Below are 22,704 nucleotides of genomic sequence, written 5' to 3'. Positions count from 1 at the left end.
GGTGAAAGACCTGCCAGGGATGAGCCTGGGTTGGGGTCTTTGGAGGGCCAAAGACCTTTAAGGAGGGAGGAATGTAATGGTTAGGGCCGTGGATATCGGCCTGGATAGCTCAGTTGGTAGAGCACCTGACTAGTGTTGCAGGGGTCCCGGGTTCGATTCCCGGTCCAGCCATACATTTTCTCCTTTCCTGTTACACGTCTATTTTCAAAATGGCGCTCAATCACTGGACAGAAAAAAACATGATGATTATGTTTTAGATTTTAATGTTTATCCAAAAGATATCAAAGCGTAAGTAAAGATATATTTTCATAAATTTATTTTATTCGTAAAACTTGCATTATATAATTATAAAATGAAATAAAAGCATGTCTGTAGTTGTTTTGAACCAAAAAAACGAAGCATGCTCGACCGAAATCGAAAGTAGGAATCAGAAATTATGTAGTCGTTAAATTCAGGTGAAATTGATTGAAATTTCATACAATGGTCAGGAAAGTCACAGTCCTTGGTCGTGTTAGACAGGTGGTCGTTTAATACAGGTAGAAAATATAGGGAAAAGCGTTGGGGGGAATTTTTACGGTCACATATGGCAGTGAGTCGCTTAATACAGTGGGACGCTATGGCAGTTTTGACTGTAAATGTACTCAAAATTGCATTGGCACTATTAAAAAAAACATTACAGTTATATATAAGAATTTTTAATTGAAAAATTATATTTTGATGGATAATTCCCATGACTCCTCGTCTCCTTTCTTTGTAGGTTGTTCCATGGCATGAAAAAGCAAATGAAGAAAACGGTTGTTAAGTTTTTTTTAAAAATATACTTTATGTAACCAATCAATATTATGCATAAATCATTCTCAACAGAGTTAAAACTACCAGGGTGTTCTCAATGTAAGAGCAATGCAGAATACTACTGTAGGACATGTGAACAAGATTTGTGTGTACCCTGTAAGGAGGAACATGTGATAGACTTCGACACAAAACACCATGATGTAGTGATTGATAGCTTAAATTATGGAGACATTATGTTACTGGAGACTTGTGAGAGACACCCAGGCATGATCTGTGATATGTGGTGTCTAACTTGTAATCTTCCTCTTTGTTCTGACTGTGCAGGGCACCTAATACACGAAACTCAGGATCTAAAGTCGGTCTATGAATCTTACCGGGAACAAAATCAGGGAAGAATTCTTCATCTAAAAAGTGAGATCATTCTGCATAATTTTTATATCCAGGCAGAAATCAACCGTGATTTTATATCTTGTCAAATTGAAATATCCAAAATCCAAAAAAGTATTGTTTTCAAAGCTGAAAGGCTGAAGCATCAGATAAAAGTTATCATAGAGGGTATAAAGAAAATGATACCATACATAAAGTCTAACGAGAAACATCAAAGGAGACACATTAGATACTTACAAAAACATGTAACTAGATCTGAACTGTCAGCAAACAGAGCAATAAAGTTTCTTAAAGTCTTTAAGAAAAACTCTGCTTTCAAAATAAATGACACTCCGAGTGCATTGATTGTAAACGTTCACATCCCAAGTGAGGAAATCAACAAAGATAGTGTTTTAAATTGCCTAGGATTAATCCAAATTACAGAGTCAAGAAAAAGAGAAGTAAGAAATGATCAGCTGTTGAGAGTGATGTCTCCACCAGAGTTAAAGAAATCTTTCAAAGCGAGACCTACACGGGCTCTTGATGTTATTCTTCATATCTCCTGTTTGACAAGAGACATTGCCTGGGTCAGCAGTTGGTACAATTTAAAGTTGACAGACACAGCAGGTGAAAATTTATTTATTCTAAAAGATAAATGTAAAAACAGTGGTGTTCACACAGTTACTAGAGAAGGAAATCTTGTGTACATAGATGAAAATTTTAGCATTAAGAAACTCTAATTAAACAATGAAACTACGTCTACAATAATGAAGATAATAGAACCCTGGATACCAAACTTTATTTCCTATCTAGCTTGTAACACGAGTTTTGATTGGTTACAAAGTCGGGTGTAAATATCCGTGCACCCGACTTGAGCCGGGTGTAAATACTAAAACTTGACGTCACAATGCATTGTTGTACGTAGTTATCTAATCCATAGATTAAGACACACTCTGATGTTTACAAAGCATTTTGGGGGTAAAAAGGAAATAAATTCGTTATCCAGGTTCAATCAAGGGTATACGGGGATTTACCCCGGGTTTTATTCCATACACCCTTCGGCCTGCGGCCTCAGGGTGTATGGAATAAAACCCGGGGTAAATCCCCGTACACCCTTGATTGAACCTGGATAACTAATAGTATTTATTGCTCTTTGTTAAATGGAGATTTTCTTATCGGGATGAGGCAAAGGGATACAAATATAGCCAAAGTAGGCAGGTACAGCAGTGACGGACAACAACTGCAACACAAGCACGGCCAGGAACTCTATTTTAATCCCAGGTATATCACAGAAAACCAAAATGGAGATGTGGTTGTTTCTAATTTGACTGATAATTCCTTAACCGTAGGTGTTTTAGTGGTAACAGATTCTGTTGGAGCACATCGCTTCTCCTACAAAGGAAATCCACGAGGGTCGAACTTTAGACCACAAGGAATTTGTACAGATGCTCTTTCGCACATCCTGGTGTGTGATATTCACACAGAGACAGTACAGATGATTGATAAGGATGGTCAGTTTCTGGCAGTGCTACTGACAAAAAAACAAGGAATGGGATGTCCATACAGCTTGAGTTATGATCACAGATCTCACCTTCTTTGGGTTGGATATATGGGATACACTACAGTTTACATATACAGACATATACAGCGGCAAGAACACCTTACAGGTAAACAAGGTATTCTTACAGTATGCACACCTTAAGGATCTAGAAGTTTTGAATCAATGCAAGCTAACGTATGTTTAATTAATTCAGAATTTTGAAGAATGACGTGTGTTAAGATCACATCTGATTATTTGATGGGCAAAGATGAAACAAAACTTGTTGGTATAAGATATTACAACCAGAATACATGTAATACATTTATTTTAATGTTGCAGGTCACAGAGATAGCGCTAGAATTTAGAGAAAAGTAACCTTGAATATTTATGTTTCCGCTGACAAACTTAACTTATGAATGAATTGACATATTCCTTAGTTAAATGCGATATTAAGTTTGCGTTAATTTAAGGCATTGGACTAAAGAAGAGGAGGAATAATATTTTTAAGATTAGATATTTAGATTAGTTAGCGAAAAAAAAATTAAAACACAAATTTTTGCGTTATTTTTGTTCTAAATCTTTACTCATCCATTATTTTGAGTGTCCAAATCCACTTTGTGAGTCATTTTATGTAATGTCTTAGCTGCATGTATTGTTACATTATTTAAATATATCTTGTAAAGTCTCAATGTATATAAAAGTTCTTTTCTTAAAAATCAAAACATCTTTTAAATTTTGACAAACTATTATGTTCATTAATTTGTAATACCTTTTTGTGTTTAAATACTTTATCTGTTTATTATAACTATTTTTTGGGGTATTTTATTCGTTTGCAATTGTTTTGTTTTTTTTTGGTAGTTTTTTTTTTACCATGATACACATTCTCTAGGCATACGCATGCACGTGTGCTGTATTTACATGATTCACACACTAGAGGAAATAAAACATGTATTTGTGTGACTTTTCTTCATGTATAATATTACAGTGTTGCCTATATTCAGTTAGCTGTCTGCATGTACCAGGCATAATAATAATGATAAGATATCCTCCATATTTTCTTTGTCTAAAAAAAAAACAGTTTTACAAACTAACACTCTATCTATTTATAGCTTTAGCCTGGTTTAGAAAAAAAACAACTTTATGTATAAGTTATTTCATTATACGAAAATACAATTCTCCTAGTTGATATTGCTACGGCTACTTTAATATGAATATATGAACACCCTGATTTGTACTTTCAGTTGTCACTTGACTTATAAAAAATATGTGAAAACTTCTGGGGAAAAAAGAGTATCACGATGCTTTTTTTATGTAAAACATCAAATCAAAAGCTTCGAAAGTTTAGATGATGATGTTCTTTTCATTTTATGCATTTACGAACCAGTAAAGTAAAACTAAGCATAGATTTCTTGCATAGCAGCTACCTTTGAAAGGAAAATGCTTGAGAAAAGAACTATACCGTTTGAAATTTTTAATTATGTTCATTAATTTTTATTAATGGAGATAATTGTTACACTTATTCATTTCAATATATGCTTGTAACTTATCCTGTATGTTCATTGTCTAAATTTGTTGTGGTCACCTGAGAATGAGACATTTTGAAATATATACATGTATGTTATAAAAATTGAATTTTAATACATAGTTTTGAAGGAAGAGGATCTGGTTGAACTATTCTTAAAAGCTGATGAGTGACATACCTTAAAACAAACGTAAAAGATATGAAACAATATCATATAAAATCCAAGGATATGATAATTACCATAGTAGAAATTTAGCCCCCGTCCCCAAATACGTCTGATTGATAATTAATGATACTGCTGACTGCTCTTGATTACACAAATGTATACTCACAGTCAATAGAAACGCAACACCTTAATTTTAGGGTGAAAATTATATGCGGGATTTAATGAAAACGTATTACATTTAGCGGTGTTTTGGCGGAAAGCAGAGTCTGCTAATTCAAGTTCATCGCTAAATACCTTGTATATTAATTTTTATAACTAGCAAATTCAGACAGCACTAAATCAAATCTGCGCTAACTTGTTGAAAATTGAATTTCCGCCAAATATCGTACGCGCCAAATGTAATATATTTACAGTTACTATGTACCAAAAAAGTAAGGACATCTTTTACTTTGCTAAGTAATTTAACGGTTGAATGATTTTCATTTCATTACCGGAAGTAAAAAAAAGCATATCTGTCACTGCAACTATTATTAAAGTCTTTTCTTTGCCTATTTCTCGTCTTCTCTGCTGACCAAATGAGTGCAATGCCATTTTCTTTCTCAAACGAACAACATCCGTAAATATTAGAAATTATCCGATGCGTATTGCAATAAAGATGACAAAGTTTGCTCCAACAAATAAAATCATCCCGCTTCTCAAAGAATAGGTAAAGGCAAAAAAATACATACCCTGGAACTAGAATAAAGGTCATCAAAATATTCAATTCCAGTAAGGGGTATTAAAGACAGAAGGAGAGCAATAGTCCATACAAAGCTGGAATCGAGTTTTGATACTAAGATCCTTATCTTGAGCATTGAAAATGGAAATCTTACAACAAGTATTCTGTCAAAAGTGATCAAAAGTACTAAAAAAGCAGACACCTCGCTGGAAAGAGTAGCCAGGACACCAGCAAAAATGCAATATGGACTGTGTCTCCATGAGAAATCTTCAAAACCATAACGACCGCTGAACGCTATGTTAGCCCCGGCTATAATGTAAAGATAAACGCCCATAAAGAAGTCTGCAAGACCCAGATTTAAAGAATAAATGTCAAACGTTGTGACTGGTTTCTTTTTTACATGATGAAGTCTGTAAAATATAGCAGACATATTCCCAAACAGAGCAAGGAGAGTAATATACAAAATGTATGTAAATATATCAAATTGTAGCAGGAGGATATTTCATTCACTGAAGCTACACACTGAATCTTGCTGACAGCTTTAGGTTGTGCACAACAGAGGGTGTAAGAATCAGCCTGAAAATAAAGGATATTTATAAGACTGTCAAACATTCCCTCCACTAATTTAACATCATTATTCTGTATGTTGAGATATTGCAATCTTGATAGATACATGAAATGACCACGGTTTAGATTTCGTAGATTATTATTTGACAAATCTAAATGTATTAGCTTAGTTAATTTATCAAAAGCTTGCTCTTGGCTATGTATCAAATGATTTTCATGAACAATAAGATACAGAAGATTTGGTAGATCCTCCAAATCTCCATCATTGATACTGATAATCTTGTTGTAAGAAAGATCTAAATACTGCAAGCGAGCCTCTGACTGTCTGTTATCAAGAGTGTAATTCAATGATATGATCAAATATTGATGTAAATAGAGCACTTGTGTATGATATCATTTTCCATGTGGTTAAGAAGTTGTTACTTAAATCAATTGTAATGGCATTATATACATTAAATAAAGAGCTACTAGACTTTTGTTCGGTCAGATTACAAAAACTAAAGTTAGCAACCAAATAACGCAGGAATTCTACAAACCCATAGATGCTTTCAGACTCTGATAATCTAAGGTGAGTTCCAAATAGACTGGTGAGATTTGTATTTTTATCAACTAGAGAGCTTTTATCAACATACCATTCTATTATATTGTAACGGTTTATTCGATCAAAGTTAGGCCTTTGAGACGAGCTTTCATATATATATATATATTTATCCTGCAACTACCCCTTGCATTGACCAAATAAAGGTAACCTAATAAACCAAAGCTTTATCCGGTCACTGCCCTAATAAAGCCTCGTGCATGTATTCCGACGTTCTAAAAGCATTGTGACGTCATGTATATTCCAATGTTTACGCCATGGCGTCACAGTTTCAACTGCAGAGATGTGCCTAAATCTGTCAGAATTAGCTTGTTTTGGACGCTCAGATGTAAAATTTTGTTGCAGGATAAACAAAATACATGATAACTGTCTTGAAATATAAGCGATATTTGGGCTCGGGTCGAAAACGTAAGAGGGCTCGGCAAGCCTCGCCCTCTATCACGTTTTCTTACCCTCGCCCAAATATCGCTTATATTTCAAGACAGTAACCATGTATTTTATATATATATATATATATATATATATATATATATATATATATATATATATATATATATATATATATATATATATATATGAACGTACTGTATCACATCTGAATTAAAAACAAATAAAGAAAAAAAGTCAACTTTGCTTTTTGTGATTGTAATGTTCTCAATACTCAGATACCTGTTGTCAATTCTGATAAATCTAAAGGTACAATTAAAAATGTTAAGTGCCTTAAATTTACAATTAAAAAAATTATAACCAAAGGCCAGATTTATGTATATATACAAAATTATTACAATTTTACCCGTGAAATACTGTAATTTATTCATTGAATAAAAATGATATCCTGTCACACTGTGAAAGGATATCAAAATGATATCCTGTCACAGTGTGACGAATATCAGAAGTGCGGGAAAACTCTCGATTTCCCTTCCCATAACGAAGATTGCTGTAAAGAAAATCTCCCTTGACCTAATATAAGATAGATGACGACGAATAAAACTGTCAAAATTACCAAACATATGTTGCTAAATTCATGTTTACAGTGTTTTCACCTCACATCGCTATGACGTCTCAACTGCTCAACTATGACGTCACGAGTCTATGACAGTATTACAAAAAAACAGAGAGAAAGGAAAAATCAAAGAATTTTTTTTTAAAAATGTAATAAACAGAAAATTAAATGTTTTGTAGTTGAATATGGAATTTATTTCACTCGTGAAACAGGATTTTTTGATATTTTCACTCGTGCTTCGCACTCGTGAAAATATCAAAAATCCTGTCCCACTCGTGAAATAAATTCCATATTCAACTACAAAACATTGAATATCCTCTATCTATACACCTAAATATATTTTATTCCACCTTTTTGTCATTGTTATCTAAAAATTCAATTGTCTTTGTAGATTTACTTTAATTCTTAAAATAATGTCGTTTTGATACTTGAACGTTGTAACTTGAGATCTTAATATCTTCTCAATTCATAAATACCTTCATAATTTTTCAAGAACTGACTGTGAATATAATATTTAAGGCTATATTAAAAAAAAGTCATGTTACAAACAGCAAATTTATCATGTATCATCTTAATTAAAAAGCATCCCCTGTATATATTTAAGTTTGTTCAAATACCCTCCCTCACTGAACCCACTTTACTAGTATAAGAATATTTAAATCTTGTATTTTTTTTTATACTGAACTGATTTTTGCTTTTATCTAGCCAGTTGCTCAGGTAAGCGCTGTGGCTTTTGGGCCTCTTATTACATATGCTCTATTTATTTCATAGTATTACCATTTAGTAGATGGATTCTTTTTACCGGTATGTAAATGCATGGTCTTTAAATAAGACAATTTCTATGATTTAAAAGCATCAGATCGATAGGCATTTCAGAATCTTTAAATAGGAAGACGTCTCTATGTTGTTAAATTTCCATTTCTAATTTTCCGTTTTCTTGCCCTCAGCACACTTTTGTCTTTTTATATAATTTTTGTCTTTTAGATATTTTTAAAATACATTTTATCTGATCGTTGTGTGTTATCTTCACCCACTTCATATACCAATACTTCATAAGCAAATATTTATCATTGTTTTACATCAAAACATCTACATTGATTTGATTGAATCTGATTCTTAAAACGATATTTTAAAATCGATATTTTGATACGAAAATATCAAATAAAAGAAATTTAGCAAAGAGAGAATGTGTTATAAATAATGTTAAAGCAATATAAATACAAATTGTGTGTATATATAAGATTAGATTCTTTATTCGGTAAAAATTATTACATGCATATAAATTGTTTTTATATAATATGATACATGTACAACAAGAAGACGATTAGGTGTTTTTTAATTCAATTTATGCTTATTAAATCCTTAAAATATTTAGAGCATGATTAAAGAGACAACGTATTCATCAATTTAACACTAAATTCTTTTAGTTTTTTTTTCTATTGTAAGGAACGACTGCAGATGGGTAAGATACCTTTGATCAATATTTTTTTAATTTACTGCATCGCATTTAGTTATCTTTAAGTATGTTTTGATACAAATCCAGGTTATTGATTACATTTTCAACATTAAGAACGAGGGTGATCTTAAAGTCCAATTATTTGTACAGATAAAATGTTACAAACTTAAATGTGCTAAAACTGACATTGATTTAAAGTTTAACTCTTTACAACTTACAGAATTGCTATGCAACGTACATTGAATCCTCGCATCACAGAAATATTACTTCACCATTTCCCTGCAAGCACTTTATAGCGGGGTAAAAATTTCTCTAAAGTTTACCCTAAATAATATTCTGAAATAATATTTTAATTAGAAAATAAATTTTCTTATTTTATGAGATTCAAGCAAGTATAAAATAGTAGGAATTTGGCAATAAAATGAAGATTAAATGAACTTTTTAAAGTGCGTAAAAATGCGTGATTGCGGGGAAACGGTAAATGCGTGATTTTGCGTTAGAAATAGGAAATGGTATATGCGTTAAAATGCGTAACTGCGGGGAACCAATTAAACATACTTTTCAGCATTGGGATTGTGAACCTTTTGGAGTTTGTGTTAATGAAAGACGCCAGATGCGTAAGAATTCAAAGCAATTAGTGAAATAATTTCAAATATAACTTTATATATTCCTGTATCACTATATAAAGGCTGCCAGAAGAATTTACTTGCTTTCAAATCAGATCATTACATTTCCATTGAGATGAGTAAAAAAGTGTTTATCATAAATGAATTAAACAAACATTTAGAGAAAAAAATTGCTAATGATATGTTCAGTGCACATCTCAAATTCACGATGTAATATATACAATCATGTAGCATAATGGATAATTTAGCTCTCAAATTCAAAATATTGAAAGCAAAATCGTCACAATTTTCAGACCTTTGTAAAGTATTCACATTAGGATCTTTATTTGTATTATTTATTCTAGGGGATAAATAAGGAAGAGCACAGACAGTTGCTTACAAAGTGGAGGAGAATCGATTGTGATTTGTTAAAAACAACCTTGTAGTTAGTTATTCAATGAAAATAATTACTTAACTTTAAACCAAAACGATGATGCTCACAACTATGACCAAAAAATGAATATTAATATCATAGAAGTTTTTCCTTTTCGTATATATTTTATTTTCGGGACCAACAGTTGATTGATAAATAATATCTATTTTATGATGAAATAATATATAATGACTTTATTGTGAAGTTTGTGATGTGTATACAAAGGAATGAAATCAACATTTTTAAAATATAATTAGGATGACCATCTTATCAAATAAATCATTGTACCTTTAGTTACTAAGCATATATCATATGAATATCTTATAAAATTGTGTAGATGGAAAATGAGATATGTAATGAGAAACAATATTAGAATGTTTTAGCTAAACTCTTTTAAAATTTCAATAAAGACTGGGATACATTTTCAATACATATCTGTGATTTTCTAAAATGTGGAAGTGATGTAAGTATAACAATCACCCTTTCAGAATCATATATATGAATTCCATGCAGTTGAATTATAAAAATTGTTTTCTCATATGACCTCTTGCATATAAATGCTAATTTTATGCATCTAACTTTTTAAAATATGTATTGATCAATAAATGTGCCTTTTTGGGCCTAGTTGTATAAAAAATTCTAATGTTCAAAAGTTTTACATATGATATGTAGTCTACTCTGATTTTAACATACAACGTTGTTTAGTTTCATAGAAATCTATTGCCTAAGTGATAGAAGAATAATCACCAAACAAATACATTAACTATTGATTTGTATGAATAATAGTTTTTACGCATTTAAAAAATTGTTGAAAAGATCTTTTTTACTATACAAATGCTACAATAGACGTTTTGTTAAATTAAATTATATACAACTAGTATGTGATGAAGAGAATAATATTGTTAATATAAACACACAGAAAAAGGACTTTTTTTAATTGTTAAGTTATTCGGGGATGTCAAAAATACGCAGATTGATGCCATAAAATCAATACTTTACATGTATAGATTAAAGTCGGTGCCTACCAAATTAATAAAAAAAATAATAAAACCACACAAGTAGAACCAGCTTTAAAAATTTTAGCTCTAAACAACCCCCCTCCCCCCCCAAAAAAAATTAAAAAAATAAATGAAGAAGTTTAAAAAAAAATAATGAAAAATCATCATATGACCTCCAGACGCTACCTGTGTTTAGTTTTATAAAGCATGACATGTACAACGACCGTTTCCTTTTGCCTCAATACACTTATTTTATGAAAATCCCTGGAGTTATATATTTAAAAACTTTCACCTGTCCAGCGTATATGACATGTTCACATATATAATTTTGCTTGTCCGCATGAATATTTCGCACGTCAACATTAATAAGTAGCATGTCATAATAATAATGTTGCATTGTTACAACGCACTTTGAAAAATTATGCACTTTGAAAAACTTTTTCAAAGTGCGTTAAAATTTGGGACCAAGCTAACGCACTTTGAAAAAAATAATTTTTTTTCAAAGTGCATTAATATCAACCATATTCACGCACTTTGAAAAATATGTAAAGATTGGTCAATATTCCTTCAAATAATCGGTATGATAAATAACAGATCCAGGTTTGATAACATTTTTATGATAAAATCACTGTAGGACCTGAGATTTTGACGTTTTATATATTTAAGGTTTTGATAAAATAAAAGGGAAAATTAAAGGGTCGTGAAAAAAAGAGTGACGATTCTTTAAGTTCATTAATTCGTTTCTTCTTCTTTTTTTAATTCTAGTCTTTGATAAGTAGATGTAAAGGTGTATAGGGGGGCACTAACAGAGGACAGCTTCACGCAACTTAGCATGTATCATGATAAAAAGGGGCCAATTTGATTGTTCAAAACTATGAAAATTCTTTATCTCTCATACGTTTTATTGTACTTAAAATTTCTAGTATTCATCTGTTTTAATTAACTCTTTTATTATTAAGTTTTCAACGTCATACCAGTTAGGTAAATACATAATTATATGAATGCTTTGAGTATAGCATAGACATCGAGACTGGGCGAAGGGCAAGGGGAGGGGATGGAGGGGGCTAAGCACCCACTTATTTTGGAAAGATATATAACGTTTCATCGTATCAGCATTGAAAATGCAGCGTACCCTTTTTAGGTTTATTGCTTCCCCCCCCTGTTTGTTACCGACACCTATGTAATGGAAAGATAAAAGATTTGGACTTATAGGGATCTTATACCCGTCTTCTCCTCTAAGACCTCTTTTCTACGGGAGTAAATCAATTCATTTTTTCATTTTTGAGGTTAGGGTTAGGCTTAGTTTTTTGAAAGATAAATAACAAATAAAATATTTCGATGACTAAAATATGATTTTTCAAAGTGCGTTAAGTGTCTCCATGGTGAAATATATTGATGTAGACTCTTAACGCACTTTGAAAAAAAATTTTCAAAGTGCGTTGAGTTGGTCCCAAATTTAACGCACTTTGAAAAAATTTTTCAAAGTGCGTTGATTTTGTCCTAATTTTAACGCACCTTGAAAATTTTTTTCAAAGTGCGTAATTTTTTCAAAGTGCGTTGCCACATTGCATCGCACTTGTGATAAGCCATGTAATCGTGTTAGCGTTTACCAAAAAATTGATTAGATTCTCTTTAGAAAATTGGTAACTTGCATGTTAACATAAACATCTATTCCTATAATAACTTCTAGAAAAGCTAGCCTAGGGTTTTAATAAAATTCAAAAAAGAACAGTCACATGATCCCTTTTGAATGGCAAAAGAGTTTCAAAGAAAGTAGAGATCTAGAGTTTAAGTCGATTTGTAGTTCGAGTGTCCATTATCAGTTACATGTACATCAAAAAGTCAAATTGTTCATGTATGATACACATTGATCTACATCAAGGAAACTATGCTGGCATAATCGAGTTCTCTATGCATAATTTTCCATCATGATTAATATCTAATGCATGGAAATCAGCTGTTTGTGACATTGTGATGCAAAATGACAAAATAATTATAAAGACATGAAAATTAATTATATCAAAATCCCATATAAGTATGTTCACATTCAAATTCATATCGAATCAGCGGAGAGATATAAACCCCGTATGCAGGTGATGAAGGAATATTGCTCCATTATTATAGAAAATCGACGATTGAAAAGTTAAAGTCACACTTTAACGTAGAGTATTTTTATCATAGAGCACGTATATAGCAAAACAGCAAGTGAGAAAAAAGACATTTCATTTCTTATACTATTTGAACTCTTGGCGAACAATTCCCGTAAGCTTGTTCTTCTATATATATTAATACAAGTTTCACAAGTTTCCATTGATTTTTCTGACAAAGCTAAAATGTCAGTACAATCTTAAAAGACATTCTAACGTACATGTACTTCAGTGGGTCAGCTGATCATGAGCAAACATTTGTAACTAGGCGACATAAACTTTCATATGTAAAATTCATGGGGAGAATGACTCCTAAAAATTATAAATATTATATAGTTAACAAACGTACTGCTTTTGTCACTTTTTACCGCCATTCATAATGATGAAAGTAGAAATAGTCATTTGAATATCACAGATCACTGCTTCTTCAATAGAAATGGAGACTGAAAATTACTCTTCTTTAACGAGGCTAGGGGGTGGCGGTAGAGTCTATAACATAACCTAGTCCTGGATTTCGGGAATGTTATTTCCGGTTTGGTTTTCACATGTATAAATTTCTTGAACACCGAACCCGATTTATTTTTGTGACATTGAGGCGGGAAATCCAACGTGGAAAAGGTTGGGATATGCATATCTCTTTTGAATGCCGTTATCCTTTCATCTCAGAAGATGCATGAAATAGACGAAGAAACAGGGTATGAATTTGTATGAAGTATAATATAGTGAATATGCGGTATTGAGGAAAAATGTTAACATCTTGATAAAGTTTTTTTGAAAATATGGGTACTATGGTACCCATTTTGATTACTTTTTGAAAAAAGGAAGGGTGTTAAAAAATATTTAATTTTCATTATTTTTATTTTTCGTATCCATAGTGACACTTGGAAAGACCTGTTTGATGGTGAATTAACATCACACTCTGGGTTTGTGACATCTTCCACAAAATTGGACAAGTTGTTACAGGAGTATGATTATGCAACTTCGTCCAGGTTCCGATGTATAAAAAGTTCCAAAGAATTTGGAAAAGATGTTGGTGAGAGCTTGTGGCTATATTTTATTATTCAATGCCAATTATGCTTTATTTAATACTTTAGAAATAGTAAACACTTTAGCTCACGGGAAGCATAGGGATATGGTGTCAGGTGGTTACATTTAAAATCAGTGTTTGACCATCGTCGCAAGCCACGGGTTTTGTGTCCATTCTATTTCTACAAACGGACACAAAACCCGTGGCTTGCGACGATGGTGTTTGACCTGCAATGGTTATATCCTATGAGGTATGCTTGGAAAATGAAACTATGCAGGTTGAACATGTGTTTATGAAAGTTTTTCGATAAAGTCGTTCCAATTACTCCCACCCTCCTCTAGATTATCAATTTTAAAAATCTATTTACTTTATACACACTTAAATTTCTTTTGCAATTGCTATAGATGTAGGAAGAATTGATAAAGCCCATATTAGATTTGTGGACACACAGGGAAATGCTGAACATGATGCCATCCATTTCATCATTGTGGGTAAAAGAGTCCTTGAATGTCATCAGGGATATGACCGAGACAAAAGGAACAACGAAAAGAAAAAAATGAAATCAAGAGAAGATGTAAGTATGCATAATTTATTTACTACTTCAGAAAAAAAGTCCATTCATTAAACTTTACTTTAAACTTTAAACCAGTCACAGTTCAACATACTCCAATCACTAAAAAACAATAATCCAGTCTTGGTTCAACATACTCCATTCACTAAAAAACAATAATCCAGTATTTATTCAACATACTCCATTCACTTAACAACATAACCCAGTCACTGTTCAACATACTACAGATACTAAACAACATAACCAAGTCATGGTTCAACATACTCAAGTCACTAAACAACCTATTCTAGTCACTAAACAACATGACCCAGTCACTGAATAGCATAATCCAGTCATGGTTCAACATACTACATTCACTAGAAAACATAACCCAGTCTCGGTTCAACATACTCCATTCACTAAACAACATAACCCAGTCTTGGTTCAACATACTACATTCATTAAACAACCTAACCGAGGCATGGTTCAACATCCTCCAGTCCCTGAATAACATAACCCAGTCTCGGTTCATTATACTCCATTCACTAAACAACATAATCCACTCCTGGTTCAACATCCTTCATTCACTAAACAACATAACCAAGTCACTGAATAGCATAACCCAGTCACAGTTCAACATACTCCAGTCAGTTAACAACCTAACCCAGTCTTGGTTCAACATACTACATTCACTAAACAACCTAACCCAATCACAGATCAACACACTACATTCACTAAAAACATAATCCAGTCTTGGCTCAAAATACTACATTCCCTAAACAACCTAACCCAGTCACAGATCAACATACTCCAGGCACTAAACAACATAACCCAGTCATGGTTCATCATACTCCAGGCACTAAACAACATAATCCAGTCACTAAACAACATAACCCAGTCACTGAATAGCATAATCCAGTAATGGTTAAACATACTACATTCACTAAAAACATAACTCAGTCTTGGTTTAACAAACTTCATTCAGTTAACAACATAATCCATTCAAGGTTCAACATACTCCAGGCTCTAAACAACATAATCCAGTCTTGGTTCATCATACTCCAGGCACTAAACAACATAATCCAGTCTTGGTTCAAAATACTACATTCACTAAACAAAATAATCCATGCTTGGTTCAAAATACTACATTCACTAAACAACCTAACCCAGTCACAGTTCAACATACTCCTGGCACTAAACAACATAATCCAGTCTTGGTTCAACATACTACATTCACAAAACAACCTAACCCAGTCACAGTTCATCATACTCCAGGCACTAAACAACATAATCCAGTCTTGGTTCATCATACTCCAGGCACTAAACAACATAATCCAGTCTTGGATCAACATACTACATTCATTAAACAACCTAACCCAGTCTTGGTTCATCATACTCCAGGCACTAAACAACATAATCCAGTCTTGGTTCATCATACTCCAGGCTCTAAACAACATAATCCAGTCTTGGTTCATCATACTCCAGGCACTAAACAGCATAATCCTGTCTTGGTTCAACATACTACATTCACTTAACAAAATAATCCAGTCTTGGTTCAAAATACTACATTCATTAAACAACCTAACCCAGTCTTGGTTCATCATACTCCAGGCACTAAACATAATCCAGTCTTGGTTCATCATACTCCAGGCTCTAAACAACATAATCCAGTCACAGTTCATCATACTCCAGGCACTAAACAACATAATCCTGTCTTGGTTCATCATACTAAGGGCACTAAACAACATAATCCTGTCTTGGATCAACATACTACATTCATTAAACAACCTAACCCAGTCTTGGTTCATCATACTCCAGGCACTAAACAACATAATCCAGTCTTGGTTCATCATACTCTAGGCACTAAACAACATAATTCAGTCTTGGTTCATCATACTCTAAGCTCTAAACTTTAATTTAAACCAAAATTTAACATCCAACTCTGTATACAATCAAAGCTTGTGTTTCAAGCTACATGGGAAAAAAGAATTATACACAAATATTTTGTTCCATGATCGGAAAGTGTTTCTTGGTGACTTGGCTATGCTGTTTTGTGACTTTGTCATGTTAAACTGTTACTGGGTTAGGTTGTAATAGAGAGTTGGTTATGTTGAACCTTGACTGGGTAAAAGTTTGGGTTAGGTTGTAATAGAGAGTTGGTTATGTTGAACCTTGACTGGGTAAAAGTCTGGGTTAGGTTGTAATAGAGAGTTGGTTATGTTGAACCTTGACTGGGTTATGTTGTTTAGAGAGTTGGTTATGTTGAACCTTGACTGGATTAGGTTGTTTAGAGACTTGATTATGTTAAACCGTGACTGGGCTAGGTTTGTTTAGAGAGTTGGTTCTATTGAACCATGACTGGGTTAGCTTGTTTAGAGAATTGGTTATGTTGAACCGTGACGAGGTTAGGTTGTTTAGAGAGTTGGTTATGTTGAACCGTAACTGGGTAATGTTGTTTATAGACTTGATTATGTTTAACTGTGACTGGGTTATGTTGTTTAGAGAGTTGGTTCTATAAACCATGACTGGGTTAGCTTGTTTAGAGAATTGGTTGTGTTGAACCATGACTAGGTTAGGTTGTTTAGAGAGTTAGTTATGTTGAATCGTGACTGGGTAATGTAGTTTAGAGACTTATTTATGTAGAACCATGACTGGATTATGTAGTTTAGACTTGTTTATGTAGAACCGTGACCGGGTTAGGTAGTTTAGAGACTTGTCTATGTTGAATCGTGACTGGATTATGTAGTGTAGAGACTTGTTTATATAGAACCATGACTGGATTATGTAGTTTAGAGACTTGTTTATGTAGAACCATGACTGGATTATGTAGTTTAGAGACTTGTTTATGTAGAACCGTGACTGGATTATGTAGTTTAGAGACTTGTTTATGTAGAACCGTGACTAGGTTATGTAGTTTAGAGACTTGTTTATATTGAACCATGACTGGATTATGTAGTTTAGAGACTTGTTTATGTAGAACCATGACTGGGTTATGTAGTTTAGAGACTTGTTTATGAAGAACCATAACTGGATTATGTAGTTTAGAGACTTGTTTATGAAAAACCATGACTGGATTATGTAGTTTAGAGACTTGTTTATGTAGAACCGTGACTGGATCATGTAGTTTAGAGACTTGTTTATGTAGAACCATGACTGGATTATGTAGTTTAGAGACTTGTTTATGAAGAACCATGACTGGGTTATGTAGTTTAGAGACTTGTTTATGTAGAACCATGACTGTGTTATGTAGTTTAGAGACTTGTTTATGAAGAACTATGACTGGGTTATGTAGTTTAGAGACTTGTTTATGAAGAACTATGACTGGGTTATGTAGTTTAGAGACTTGTTTATGTAGAACCATGACTGGATTATGTAGTTTAGAGACTTGTTTATGTAGAACCATGACTGGGTTATGTAGTTTAGAGACTTGTTTATGAAGAACCGTGACTGGGTTATGTAGTTTAGAGACTTGTTTATGAAGAACCATGACTGGGTTATGTAGTTTAGAGACTTGTTTATGTAGAACCATGACTGGATTATGTAGTTTAGAGACTTGTTTATGTAGAACCATGACTGGATTATGTAGTTTAGAGACTTGTTTATGTAGAACCATGACTGGATTATGTAGTTTAGAGACTTGTTTATGAAGAACCATGACTGGATTATGTAGTTTAGAGACTTGTTTATGTAGAACCGTGACTGGGTTATGTAGTTAAGAGACTTGTTTATGTAGAACCGTGACTGGATTATGTAGTTTAGAGACTTGTTTATATTGAACCGTGACTAGGTTATATAGTTTAGAGATTTGTTTATGTAGAACCATGAGTGGATTATGTAGTTTAGAGACTTGTTTATGTAGAACCGTGACTGGATTATGTAGTTTAGAGACTTGTCTATGTAGAACCGTGACTGAGTTAGGTAGTTTAGAGACTTGTTTATGTAGAACCTTGACTGGATTATGTAGTTTAGAGACTTGTTTATATTGAACCGTGACTAGGTTATATAGTTTAGAGATTTGTTTATGTAGAACCATGACTGGATTATGTAGTTTAGAGACTTGTTTATGTAGAACCATGACTGGATTATGTAGTTTAGAGACTTGTTTATGTAGAACCGTGACTGGATTATGTAGTTTAGAGACTTGTTTATGTTGAACCATGACTAGGTTTTATAGTTTAGAGATTTGTTTATGTAGAACCATGACTGGGTTATGTAGTTTAGAGACTTGTCTATGTAGAACCATGACTGGATTATGTAGTTTAGAGACTTGTCTATGTAGAACCATGACTGGGTTATGTAGTTTAGAGACTTGTTTATGAAGAACCATGACTGGATTATGTAGTTTAGAGACTTGTCTATGTAGAACCATGACTGGATAATGTAGTTTAGAGACTTGTTTATGTAGAACCATGACTGGATTATTTAGTTAAGAGAGTTGTTTATGTAGAACCGTGACTGGATTATGTAGTTTAGAGACTTGTTTATGTAGAACCGTGACTGGGTTATGTAGTTTAGAGACTTGTTTATGTAGAACCGTGACTGGATTATGTAGTTTAGAGACTTGTTTATGAAGAACTGTGACTAGGTTAGGTAGTTTAGAGACTTGTTTATGTAGAGCCGTGACTGGATTATGTAGTTTAGAGACTTGTTTATGAAGAACCATGACTGGGTTATGTAGTTTAGAGACTTGTTTATGAAGAACCATGACTGGATTATGTAGTTTAGAGACTTGTTTATGTAGAACCGTGACTGGATTATGTAGTTTAGAGACTTGTTTATGTAGAACCGTGACTGGGTTATGTAGTTTAGAGACTTGTTTATATTGAACCGTGACTAGGTTATGTAGTTTAGAGACTTGTTTTTGTGGAACTGGGACTGGATTATGTAGTTTAGAGACTTGTTTATGTGGAACTGTGACTGGGTTAAGTAGTTTAGAGACTTGCTTATGTTCAACCATGACTGTATAATGTTGAAAAGTGACTGGGATATGTAGTTCAGTGGATTGGTTACACTGTTAGATGACTGGGATCTGTTGAACCATGACTGGATTATTAGGTTTCCCTGTGTATCGGATTTTAGTTTCCGATGAATGTTTTTTTAATGAGTTATTTCACAGTTGAACATTTTATTAGGTTATGTTGAACACCTATATCATCATATATTGCTCGTTGAACGTTATTTTATTTCTAGGACCTAATTCCTTTTATCCAGGTTCACATTTAGAGACTAATTACCTAGCGTTATATGGGCTGGATTCCTTATAACAAATTTCTTTTTGTCTCGGTAGATTAACATACTTAATCAAGTAAATAATATTCTCCAGTACGTGCACATGCCAAATACTAAAGTAGGTCACTAATTCTATTTTGGCATGCTTGTGTATAGAAGTGATACTAATAGGTCATGAAATTTAGTATGTTAACTATTAAATACCACAAACTTGGTGGAATCATTTTTTCGCTTCGATGTCATAATATTATGTCTCCGATTAACGATTGACAATCAAATTAGTTGCCACACATCAGCATGTTTACAAAAGTATATTGCATCGGGATCGTATATGTGTTCTATTACATAAAACCATACCGGAAATAATATTCCCGGAATCCAAGACTAGGTTATGTTATAGACTCTACCTGGGGGTGGCAGCCATTTTAGACTATTTCAATCTCCTTTAAAAGGAGAGCTCAATATAAAGATATACAAAATGATAAAATTTTAAAACTAAAATATATGAATATTTTTCTTTGCCAAATGATAGTTGAGATCTAAATATATCGTATCTAAAAAAATAAGTTAAATCTGGTGGTTAATTTGGGATCAAATTTTGACCCGCCAGCCTCCTTAATTGTTACTCTCATTCATATGTCAATTTTATGTTTATCCCATTGCAGTTGACATGATAAACACCACAGAGTGTGTCAGGTCTATTACATATTTAGATCTTTTAGACGAAAGGGGCCCACTAACAACATTATTATTGTTGTGACACTGTATCACAGGAACATTTACGTATGAAAACATTAATCTTTTGATACAAATTAACATTCGATTTACACAAACTTTGTCTTAATTATATACATACAATTGAGAAAAAGAGGGGGTTAACAAATTAAAAACAATTCTTCCTTTACAAATAATGCAAAATATTACAAAAAATAAAAAAGAAAATCCGCAATTTTCCTCTGGATCAAATAGAGAAATAGGAAGTAAATGGAACTGTGTGACTTACAGTGGATTAAAAATTCCCAAGGCAATTCCTCATATCAAAAATTTCAAACTACAAAAAAATTTCAATAAAAAAACTTTTTTTAATCTCCTTTAACACAGCGTCAATTTATTTTTGGATTTTTTTAAAAATAACCTTATCAATTTTACTTCTATATAAATAAACATTTTTGTCTCAAACATCATCAAATTTTCTAATTAGGTAAGTAAGAATTGGATGGATTAGTTTAAGTAATGTTTATCAATTTTTTACCACCAATTTCATTTTTGTTTTTTAAAAACTTAAAAACTTTATCTTTAAGCCATACATATTATCAATATTAAATCCAATTCTCGGCAAATACCATTCATGGATCACATACTTAACCATCCCAGCATATTGTGATCGTTCGCACTCTTCACCCTCAATTGTTATAAATTTTTATCCAATTTCGAGTTACGTTTCTAGGAATTTCAGGATGTGTGAGCAGAATTTCTACCAAAAAGAGATATGACATCTTAAGTATCACGATTTTTGTATCTTGTCTACAACAAAATGTGTGTCTTGTAAAGAGTTAACATTTTTTTTTTATATTTTAGCATCTTTCTATGAATTTTACAAAGGTCTTGACAGTTTACTGTAAATATTTTTAGGTCATTGTTCTTATTTTGATCCTTAAATATCTTAAAAGTATTGATGTAAATATTGCATGTAGTGGACTAACAACTTTTAAAAATTATATGACAAACTTTTTTTATTCTCAACCTTCTTTATTTAAGTAGTAATATTCCTCTATTACCTGCTTATTAATTACGGTATAGCACCTTCAAACTTTTTGGATTTTCAAGAGCTTCTTCCGAGGATGTTCAGTGTTCAAACCGAAGAAGGCTACTGACAGACAAGTTAATATAACAATGATTGTGTAAATTCTGTAATCGTTAAAATTGCTTTCTTAAAAAAATATAACATAACATTAGGTCGTATCTTGGCTGAACTGATTGTACTATAATCAGGCCTTTGTTCTTACGCTGATTTTGACTAAGAAATGTTCATATCACAGTATTGAGCTGATGGTTAGTTTGATCGGTCGATAGTTAATGCCTACTACTGCTTACCACCGGATCCCATTTTTCTTCAATTTTTCTGGGCGGGGGTTGGGGGGGGGGACAAAACATAATATAATTACTTGATTAACTTTATGGTAAAAACTTTGGAACTTTAAGTTACATTAGTAAATGCTTTGGAAATTTTTTTTTTTGGGGGGGGGGGGGGTGAAACTTTCATTTACTATAGTACAATTTTTGGAACTTTGATTTACTTTAGTAAAGACTTTGTAACTTCAATGTACCAGTTCACTATTGTTAAATTATAGTTAACTATAGTATTTTTGTTAGGGGGCACGTGTTTTTGTCTTTTACACGTATTGATTTTTTAGATTGATCACTCACCCTTCGTAATCTTCACCCTTAATTTTCATTCAAAGTAAATCACAATTCGGTTCTCCAAAAGGAATCTTAAACATACCTTTAATATTACTGCACATTACAAGTAAACTGCCATTAAAAAGAGTTATTTTTGCTAATAATAAGACATGTGTCCTTCTAAACGTCTTCAAATACTGAAATGTGTTTCATATATCTGTACAACTAATTTTTAAGGTATCCGACCCATATTAGGACCAAAATTTCTAACCTTAAATATCAATTGTTTGTAGAATATCCTGATATTATTTGAAAGGCCTTTGGAGTAGAAAGGGATATACCAAGAAAATTTTTAAAAATTTTATTACCTTAGCAGAAATTAATTATTGAAGATTGCATTGAAGTCTATTGCAAGAAGGGAGTTTTTTGAGATAAAAAAATAGATACTTCAAATGTCAAAAATGCTGAGGTGGAAAGATGTATTTGATCATTGGGAATAGAAAAATAATAAGAGATCATTTTTTCACCTGACAGATTTTTTAAAATTAATTTTTATTAAGTAAAATCAAAGGGAAATAACTCGTCAA

The 22,704-nt window shown here is 32.5% G+C and overlaps 2 protein-coding genes across 3 annotated transcripts; both read left to right on the top strand.

Annotated features, from left to right (window-relative positions):
* Positions 1-210: 210 nt before the first annotated feature.
* LOC134248418 (E3 ubiquitin-protein ligase TRIM9-like) lies at positions 211-1,947 on the top strand. Of its 2 annotated transcripts, none has more exons than XM_062730825.1 (2): positions 211-288; positions 758-1,947. In XM_062730825.1, the coding sequence occupies exon 2, from the start codon at positions 843-845 to the stop codon at positions 1,896-1,898; it is 1,056 nt and encodes a 351-aa protein (XP_062586809.1). In that variant the 5' UTR covers positions 211-288; positions 758-842; the 3' UTR covers positions 1,899-1,947. The 2 variants fall into 2 exon arrangements, with proteins under 2 accessions (XP_062586809.1, XP_062586810.1); XM_062730826.1 differs by lacking the exon at positions 211-288 and adding an exon at positions 466-536.
* Positions 1,948-2,338: 391 nt separating this feature from the next.
* LOC134248419 (uncharacterized) lies at positions 2,339-4,342 on the top strand. Its single transcript, XM_062730827.1, has 2 exons — positions 2,339-2,825; positions 3,038-4,342. Exons 1-2 carry the CDS (start codon positions 2,339-2,341, stop codon positions 3,061-3,063), a joined length of 513 nt encoding a protein of 170 aa, XP_062586811.1. The 3' UTR covers positions 3,064-4,342.
* The last annotated feature ends 18,362 nt before the right edge of the window (positions 4,343-22,704 follow it).

The sequence above is a fragment of the Saccostrea cucullata genome, unplaced genomic scaffold, assembly GCF_032062105.1.
Source record: "Saccostrea cucullata isolate Sc308-1 unplaced genomic scaffold, CSIRO_AGI_Scuc_v1 ctg2611, whole genome shotgun sequence".
Taxonomy (NCBI): domain Eukaryota; kingdom Metazoa; phylum Mollusca; class Bivalvia; order Ostreida; family Ostreidae; genus Saccostrea; species Saccostrea cuccullata.
The sequence above is the reverse complement of the archived record's forward strand: the minus strand, read 5'-3'. Positions and strand labels throughout refer to the sequence as shown.

What these genes read in the sequence shown, in the direction of transcription:
- LOC134248418 (XM_062730825.1), top strand. Translation starts at nt 843, where the DNA reads ATGCATAAATCATTCTCAACAGAGTTAAAACTACCAGGGTGTTCTCAA.
- LOC134248419 (XM_062730827.1), top strand. Translation starts at nt 2,339, where the DNA reads ATGAGGCAAAGGGATACAAATATAGCCAAAGTAGGCAGGTACAGCAGT. An exon ending in GCGGCAAGAACACCTTACAG is followed by an intron (nt 2,826 to 3,037) that starts GTAAACAAGGTA and finishes TTAATGTTGCAG; the next exon opens with GTCACAGAGATAGCGCTAGA.